Here is a 10,129-nt window from a genome sequence, read left to right on the forward strand (position 1 = left end):
ATACTTATCTGACCAATAGAATTTGAGTTCGTGCCCGATATGGTGAATATGTCATTTTCGCTTGCCGGCCGAAATGAAAAATACGGTACACTTTGCACACTTCGCAATCGCTTGTTCAGCAACGGTGATCGGAACACTTGAACGTCATCGCTTGCTCTCGGTCGTAGAACGATTTCGTCTTGTTCGTCATCCACTTCCGGGATGGAGGGGAATTGCTTTGATGCACCCAACGACGAACCGCTCGATGAACTTGGAGCTTCGATGGTGAATTTGATTGCAGATGACGTTCCATCACCTAAATTAGAAAAAAATATTATAAAACGTCTTTTCTACTGCAAGCGAGGCAAAACATATAAAGGTTAACCTTTTCGGACAACCTCTGACTCATGTGAACTTATAATGATGGCAAAATGGATGTTAATATAAATAAATTTAAAGATTTTGTATGACTTTCATGACACTTGATAGATGAAACAAATTGATAGACCCACGACTGATATATTTGCCGTCTGAGAAAGGTTAAATTTCATTTTATGAATGACTTTGAGGAAAATCTTTATTCGCTGAGTTTTGCGAGCTTTAAAGTTTAAATTTTCGGAAATATGAGAGTATGGAATTTCGAAAAGCTCACAGAAGTAAGCATTGCGTTCGAATAACATCGTAACGTACTTAGCTGCAGTGCAGTATGATTGGTTTAGTGCTTTTAGCGAAACAGATAACTTCTCAAAATTGAGATTTGTTCTTCACCAGAGAGCTTATTTACAAACTCTTCGGTCGATATCAACAAATAAATTAGTTGGGTGCAAGAGGATCATCGTAAAATGTTTTAAAAGAAGTCAGTAAAAGAATCAACGCTTTCCTCCTTCATCAATTAAAATTTTGTATACGATTTACACTGTGAAGCGTTGTCTGAAGTATTGAATGATTAAAAACCGTTAATTCACATAGGATTAGTTGCTGATACATATTGCCCATCATATGAGTGAATGATACAATTTAAAATATATAAAAAAAGCTGAGAGTTAATGCATTACAACACACATTTTTATTGCTAAAAAGCTTCCAATTGCTATTACAGGCACCTACCTTTAGACACCGGTAAATTTTTGAAAAATAAATCCACAGCCACATGCAATTATCAAAAATGCCGAGAATTATAATGATGAGATTATAAAAAGTGCAGACCAGTGTTTTGTGTGACGAAATGTAAAATGATTTTCTGTTTCGTTTACGAATCGATCAACTAAGACAGTGAAATTACAACGCATCTCTAAAATCATCCATTTTCGAGTCATGTTTCGGATTATATTGTTCTGTGATTCAAAAAAAAACTGAATCAAAAAGCGTTCAAAGTTTGATTCGTAGAAACATTAAGGAAATACGAGCACCGATCGTTGATTATATTTTGTTCAATTGCTCTGGAAAGTGATCTTGGTCTTAAAGTCACTAAAATGTAGTAATCAGAAAAAGAATCCGATAGCAGAGACAAACAGCCTTTGTACCAATCTTAGTATTCAGTCTTTTGAATGACAGAATATATAACATAACAAACAATGATTCTTAAATTGAATGATTTACCCGAAAACATTATGATAAAACAGTAGAATTTGTAAGGTTTTCCGACTAGAACAAATAAATGAATTTTGCAGAAGTTTTCATACTCCAATTTTTATTGCCCTCGAATGAGTACATTACTTAGCAATAATTTTATTATTTCCTTTATCTAATATCTCTAAGCCAGTCTTAGTCAATCTATGTCGAGTGATATACGATTTGACTAATCAACATGCGTTTAGTTATGATAGTTAATGCATAAAGGATCTGCTAGCCTTATCTTTCAATTTAAAAAAAAATGTCTGACTGATCCAAACTAATTTCTAAATTAAACCGTTGTCTACAATGTCTAATGAAAATGTTTTTTTCGTTTTACTATTTCTATCTCTCAGTAAAAATGTATCGATGAATTACATTTGGTTACCTTCCAATCGCTTCAGTAATTTGTTAGAATCATTTTCAAGCGGCGATTTTCCGTGCACTGATGGCGATACAGCCTTCTTTAGCGGTTGGTGATCGTGGAAAATTTGTGAGTTGGCAAATACAGCCAAAATTTCTGGTGCTAGCATGGGCCCATTTGTTGCTATCTGACGATAGTCATCCTCATGGATTTTAGCACTGTAATATTACAATGTTAAAAAAATATATGGAAAAGTCGCATTCTCAAGTGGGCTCACCTCTGCGATATGTTTCTCTGTAAGCGACTATTACCAGGTTGAATACAGACCGGTGAATTGTTGTTTTCCTGTTTGGTGTCAGTCGATAAAAATCCGTTGCTATTTTTTGTATAATAATCGTCTTCTTCAGGATTGTAGTTTGCTGTTGCAGATTTATTTATCTTAGTCAAATTATTATAAATTTAATTGAATGGTTCAACCAATTACCTATAGACTCGTCATAGCAGAACTTTTCCTCTATGCAGTTCCAGTAAAAATCCTCCAGCAACTGCAATAAATTAAAAAAAATATCTGTAATGGCATACATCTACTGAATCTTTAATATCTATTCGAAGACAGCAAATGGACAATTATGAATCATATAAAGGACTGAACTCAGGCTGTGGCTTTGTCGTAATTAGAAAATAACTGAAAGAATGTAGTAGATATCATAACAGACCTTTAACCTTTATCAGACAACAGGCATATCAATTGAAGTACCGCCATGGTGGCCTAGGTGGACTTCCCGCGGACTCGACCCATTTATCCCATCCTTATCCTATCGAAGTGTTTGATCTAACAATTTAAAAATAAATAAAACCCTTTCCTTAAATAGTAAGAGGAAGACGACGTTAGCTAGATCTCATTTTTTTGTAGGAGTTTTCAATAACAGATGATAATAGCCGTCCGTCCCGTAAGGGGTTAAGTAACAAGTGTTTTCGATATTCAGTTTCAAGTTTGCGAATCTGTTTTTTTGACATATTTTGTCAACATTTTAGAGCGACCATATCGGTGAGTTGATTCATCGAACTGAAACCACCGGGTAAATAATTTGTCTTTGACTCAATTTGTTTAAACAATTGTGCATTGTTATTGATGTATGTCAGCGAGGAAAAATATCTCTGTGCTGATAAGAAAGCAATAAGATGAGCATTCGTTGTTAAACGATTAAAAAACTACGAAACTGATGAGAAAGATTTACACCCACCTGAGGAATGCCAGCGAGAGGAGTTTCATTTTCCTACAAGTTTGATGTTTCCATTTGTCGCGGAATTTCCCGAATTAAAATATTATCGATCACGACAAAGATTGCGGTATTTGAGGCGTAAATTTTAATTTGTAAATAATGGAGCGAACGAGACATTTCAATCAACAAGTCAAAATGTTGAATTTCTTCAACAAGTGATTCATCAATAAAAACACGAAAATTGCGCTGCATATCGAATTCATTCAGTCACTTTAAATTCTTAGTTGTGCTGAAAGGTCTTTACTTATTAATAATCAAATAAGCGAAATATATTCTCAATGAAATTCCGTAACAATTAATAAATATAGGAAGTTGGTTGTAACTTAAATATAGTTTTGACTCACCTTTGACAGCATCGGCACATTTTAAAAAACATCTAATTTTATTTGAAATATCACTGACTCGTTTTTCCAATATTTTTTTTTTAGATAATGATTTTGTTTCACTTTAATTTAAAGTTCGTTTACTAGATAGAGTATTTTGTTTAAAACTTTTCCACTTTTCTTTTCAAGAACGAATGTATTAGTGTCTTCTTCTTTAACATTGTCTGCATTTTTAGTGTCTTATCATCACATTTTTCCGAACAAAAGCTCTCCACTGACTGATAAGAAATCAAAATTTATAAACAGATAAAACAAGTTGTGACGATTAACAAAAAAATTATTCAATGCGTCTAAGTCTAGGTTCATTCTACGAATACATTTTTTTTAATAAATTCAATATTTATTAATTGTTCACGTGTTTAGCATATCGTTATTTATTTACTTAGCATGAATTCTTGTGCTTAAACCACTCAATACGCCCGAGTGTGGTGAAATAAAATACACTGAGCAACAGTATAAGTTTCGACTTTGTAAGTTATGGTAAGTATTTATTAAAACTTAATAGTAAATATCCAGTTATGAACACATTGGCATGGGCCCCACTTAATGTAACACTGAAATGTATAAAAGCCAATCGATGATTGTTCAGTAGTTTTAAGAATGCCAATTGTTTCATAAAAATGGAAATTGAATTAGAGTAGAGAGGAGAGGTTGAAAGATGCAATAAATATAATCGTTACCGATGATTGTTTGATGTTCTGATTTGGTTGAAAAAGATTTAATTGCTACAATGTAGAGAACAATTTTTATTAAGTTCAAATTTTGTCTTTAATGCAAATTGAAAATTCTAGTCATATTTTTTGTGTGGTTACTTTAACCTGCTACAGACCGCAAGCATATGACCAGTATTATCTTCCCTATTAATTCCACCAATCAACATATTTTTAATCTGTTGATTTCAAATCTTGTACTTCAATTTTCTTAACAAATTGATAACACTTTGCTGCTACTTAATAAGACCCTGGTAAATATGGACTTGGTCGCTCGTTAAATAGAGCGTCTATTAGCTTTAAAACGAAAGCATTAATGTCTCCGTTGCTGTTAATTTTTTAAGAAAATGTACACAGAGATTTATTTGGTTTGGTTTATGTGGTAAAAGGAAATTAATTCACAAAAAATGATCGTGTCAGCTTAATTCACAAGCGCAATCTATTTCCATCGACCACTAATTTACAATTTTAACAAGCCTGATGCGGTATGCAAACATGTACTTAGTTAACAAGTCGTTCTGTATTTATTTTAGTTTCCTCTCTATGTATATACATTTTTAATAAAATTTCGTATTTCAATTGCATTCTCAAGTTCAAAATGTACAAAATTATTTTCTGCGTTTCATATTACGTTTACCACAAGCAAAAATAGCTTCACTGAATCTATCGCAAAATTTTACAACCATCCGTATACACTATAAACATTACAAAATCACATGTTTTTGCAGTCAGTTCATTATAAACATAATAAGTAATTGTAAGCTACCTGAAGTTAGTATTGTCGTCGTTAGAATAATCGCCCGCATGTAATATAATACGTTATTAACCGCCACGAAACTTGCATGGTTAATCTATCTGAAGATAGCAAGTGAACTAATGTGAAATTAGAAATACCTAAAAATATACCTTATACACCAACATCATATGGTTGGTATATATCTATAGCTTTAACTAATATTTCTATACTGTTTATTACCTTGTTACTTAAATTTTCCAATGATAAGATAAAGATAGGCAATTGCTTTTTTATATTTTTATTGATAACAGCGCAATGTATTTATTGCTGTATTCGCAGGTTGAATGTGGAAATAAAATAGAAACAAAGTCTTGAAAATCTTGTAAAACTCAAATAAAAGGTCGTATACTTAGACCAATTGCATGAAAATAATTTCTTGTTCGAATTTATGACAATATCAAATCGAAGTGAACCACTGGCTAAGAAACATTACCGACATAATGTATAAGATCGAGGCTTATGTAGCAGAAAGAATGTCGTAACTAATGAAGTAAAGATTCAACATCTATTGTAACAATGTGATTTTAAAAGAACTCCAAATGCCTGCAGTTTGTGAAGATAATAAATATCTTCAGAGGCAGTCCTTCCTTATTAGTTGCATAGAACCGAAAGATGTTTTTACCGGAAATCTACCTCTCTATTTATATTATAAAATTGGCGAAATTGCAGTAGAATTATATCAGCCTTACAACAGTTATTTACGAATCTGTCTTGGACTGTAGATTTTGGCTGCTATGTCGAGGAGATCACTCTTACAAATTCTGTTTTATTCGTGCTTGATTCAGTGCAATGTTAGTAGCTGAGAATTTGTGATTAGTGTTTCCGATCATATTTTTTTTCTGAAATACCACATACCCAAGTTATTATACGGCCTATGATAAATAAACATTGGAACAATTAATTTAACTACGTAATACAAGGATTCAATAAAATATCTGATTAGTCATGTGAATCTATAATATTCGTGACCGATACTAGCACGATTTATCAGTAATTTCTGAGTAATCAATTAGCGTTTACTATTGAATAAAGGAGGAGAGGAATCTATATAAAAAATATGTCGTCTGGATTTGTGTCAGTTAACTTACAATTGGGAAGAATTCCTCTTACAGATGTATCATAGTTTTCGCATTATATTGCTAACATTGCTAATGATACAATGAACTTCACATGAAATATTAGTGTCACAAAGCAACTGCATTACCTATTTCTTGCACGAATTGAGTGCAAAGAATAGTTCGTTAAAATGCAAGACATAATAAGCATTTTTTTCATAAATAAGAACTTGGAAAAATGACTCTGAATATGTTGTCTCAAGGTAAAATTGAAAGGTAAATGAATGAATGAACTTCTGTCGACAGCGGAACGGCATCAATAAATGAGATATTTTGTATGAAAATGTTTGATAAAAGTAAGTAAAAGATTTTCTATCATTCTGTTACATCAACAGAAGTAAAGTCTATATAAATACAAAACATTAAAATATTAGTTCCACCATCAATCAAACACAAATGAGTTGAGTTCTTTTTTTTTCAGAAACAATAAGATTAAATCTTGAAAATCGATTGAATTCTCATTGAAACAGTCAAACATATAAGTATATTAGCTGCGAATCGGATTTAATTGCATTAATTTTCGAAGGTTGTATGCGTAACCACCATGCATTTACGAATAAATCACAACCAATTATCAGACAATTAAAATCTTTTTGAGAGGAAAAAAAATCAAATCTCGATAATTAACAAAATTCAATGGAATTTAATTGCTCGTAGACTAACTTCCATTGAAACTAAAAGCAGCAAATATTCGAATATAATTAATGATCGCGGATCGAGACTATTCGAATAGTCATCAGAATATTTTTCGCTCATGTGAGTTTGAAAACAAAAACAAAACGTAAATAAATAACGAAATGTAATACAAACACGTGACTCAATTTTTATTCGTTTTGGGAATAAAATAAAAAGGCAGAACGATTCAACAATGTGCCATATCGTTCATTTCGTGGTCAAATATACTTAATCCAATGCACCGTCGAATTGTGATATTTTATTGACCTCCATTTAAAACATCATAAATTTTAAATTCACTAAATAAATTTGCATTATCGACACAAGTAGTTATGGGGAGTACACTTAAAACAAGTATATGTAGATCTACATGCCACGCATATATATGAAAACAATTTTTATTTTTTTCACTTAAGTTATGTACCTCGGGTACGCAAAATCGGCGCGAGATAATTTCAACCAATTTTTGCACTTGTCAAAAAACTGGTTTTTCCATCACATTACACTATATACACTCAACAACCAAAAATATTGTACTTTATTAAAAGTGAAGCCAATATAAATATTTTTATCCATTCACGTTTAAGGCCGAAGCATAACTGGTTGGCTCGACGGTGACGAGAATGAATTATTGCTAACAGAATAATATATTACAATCGGTTCGTATGATAAACTTCTCTCATTAAATATCGATACTGGAACACTTTGTGATATTTCTAAGAGCAAAACGGAAAATTTATTCAAAATAAAAGAAATAAAAAAGAAAAGAAAAATAAACAAAAATAACACGAAAAACGACTAGAGTGTAGCGACTGTGCTTTTATATTTGCGGGAAATCATAGTTTTCTTTTTAAATTGAACCATATTGTTTTATTGTCATCTGTTATAGATAACAACGACAAAAAAATGACAATTTCTGGTAGTATGGTCCTTTATTTATAGTAAAATGCATGTTAAAAGAATGAAGTACAAGATTTGACATCAACAGATTAAAAATACTTTGATAGAAGGAAGTAATAGACCCGATAATAATACTGGTCATATGCTTGTCGTCTGTAACAGGTTATAAATTATGAAATGAGTCGATGAGTTAATATTTTTATCTACCTAGGTGAAATAATAGCAGTGAAAAAGTGCTATTATTTCGCCGTCGGTAGATAAAATAGCGTATTCACCTCTGTCCAAATGTTTATTTAGACATATGGGGTTATAACATTCGCCTTGGCTCATGCAAAACCTCCCCAGGTGTCTAAATACACATGTGGAGGTGAATATGTTGGATTGTAGCAATCTACTAAATATTCAATCTAGTAAGTTGTGAACATACTTTGTTCATTCTGTTTGGAACTTTCTCGGAAACTACATCTAAATTCTTTTGCTCGTAATAAAACCATATTCGGATTGAGCTTAAGTCATTTTATTAGTCCTAACGCTGATATTCGGAGGATTCCAACAGGTTATGGGCCCAGTAACAGGATAATAAGTGAATTAAATTTGGCTTTATTATGAAAATCGGGAGAAAGCACAGAATCAAATTTCGGACACATAACGGAGAAACGGAGAAACAAAACAATTCACGCCGTAAGTGTGGTCGAAATTCAAAATTGAAAGTGCGGAGGTCTTTCTAACGTAGCGTCATTTTCATACAAGGAAGCGTTGAAATTTACTTTTCGGTTCACTTTTTCATCGAATTGTTCACTTAAATTTCAAATTTTAGGCACACTTACGGCGTGAATTGTGGATGTCGCAGAGGAAGATGAAGAGCATGTAAAGTAGCGACAAACAGAGAAACGAAGCAATTGTGGGTAGTGTCAAGGAACAATCTGGTTCAAGAATAAATTCAAAATGCGGATGCAACTAAGGGCAAAATGCGGACGCAACTGAGGGTAAAATTGCGGATGCAACTAAAGGTAAATTCGGTGCAGATGCACAGTCAAGTGGTGGCGGTAAACTTCCAAGTTTAAACGAAGGTAGTCACATTAGGATTCACTTGTAAGAAGAACGGAGATAGAGACAATGGGAACTGTTGTTTGAATATTGACGCTGGCTTTGGCAATGTTCATACGTGCGGATGGCACTGTTCATGGATCATATCTGTGGATAAAAGAGACGCGAGCTTGCTGCATTGGTGGCACTAACAGAAAAATTTCAACTTGATTGTTCAGCTATACGAAAGTTAGTGTGATCAATCATAGTACATCAAATGGTCGGAATGATGTGGGTTTCATGTGTTCCTGCAACAACTCAAATCATTCGACATTCAGGAGGAGCATTTGGTTTAATTCTGGAAATTTAACGTGTAGAATGAATATTTCGAGATTGAGGAGGAGTGTTGGATTGTAGCAATCTACTAAATATTCAATCTAGTAAGTTGTGAACATACTTTGTTCATGTTCATTCTGTTTGGAACTTTCTCGGAAACTACATCTAAATTCTATTGCTCGTAATAAATCCATATTCGGATTGAGCTTAAGTCATTTATTCGTCCTGACGCTGATATTCGGAGGATTCCAACAGAATAATCTACAATTACCTTTCCTTAACCGTTCACCGAAGTGAAGGCATATAGTGATTTGATCTAAGTATTTTCGATAGTTAGCTATGCCTTATATATGCAGAGTTATGTAAAGTAGAGCTGGTTATGTATTCTTTCACAACTCATGCGAGAAAATAGTTATTTTCTCCCCTCCAAATGCAATTTCCCATTTTTCTTCACTCGTTGAACAAATAACTATTTTCGTCGTGGTCGATAGCGATAGCAGATTGATTATCTTTGTTATTGAAAAGAGACTCAATCCAAATTGTTTCTGTAACTATAATTATTTAAATCGAAAGTATACATTATACACAGAATTCAGCTACGCGATGATCTCTGACGAGAAAATGTTGGTAAGATGCAGAAAATAAGACTCGATAATTTGATGGCGATGCCTTTGCTGTTTGTAGCCGATTAACCGTGAATGTCTGTAAAATGAATACGCGGAAGCACACCTCTTCTGAGATTCACATAAAAGTATCGCTTGCGACGATAATCATCACGAAAGTGAATTTATTGGATGAAAATCCACCATATCTTCATCAAGTGTGGTGTGTCACCTACGTATCTGATCCGCGTCACCTTCATCACGAGAGATGATTTTTTTGTTTAAAATTGTGCAAAGTTATCATAAAGTGTGGTCGTCGAATTATTCCACACCTGGCTTATGTGCAATT

General features: G+C 33.0%; 1 protein-coding gene across 1 annotated transcript; it reads right to left on the reverse strand.

Annotated features, from left to right (window-relative positions):
* Nucleotides 1–4: 4 nt before the first annotated feature.
* Nucleotides 5–2,717, reverse strand: LOC119083409 (the record flags this gene model as incomplete). Its single annotated transcript, XM_037193129.1, has 5 exons — nucleotides 2,712–2,717; nucleotides 2,439–2,499; nucleotides 2,232–2,373; nucleotides 1,979–2,172; nucleotides 5–295 (listed from the first exon to the last, which is right to left on the reverse strand). Coding segments are annotated over exons 1-5 (694 nt in total), but the record flags the coding sequence as incomplete, so codon positions are not given.
* Between the last annotated feature and the right edge of the window lie 7,412 nt (nucleotides 2,718–10,129).

Source organism: Bradysia coprophila, unplaced genomic scaffold, assembly GCF_014529535.1.
Source record: "Bradysia coprophila strain Holo2 unplaced genomic scaffold, BU_Bcop_v1 contig_623, whole genome shotgun sequence".
NCBI lineage: Eukaryota > Metazoa > Arthropoda > Insecta > Diptera > Sciaridae > Bradysia > Bradysia coprophila.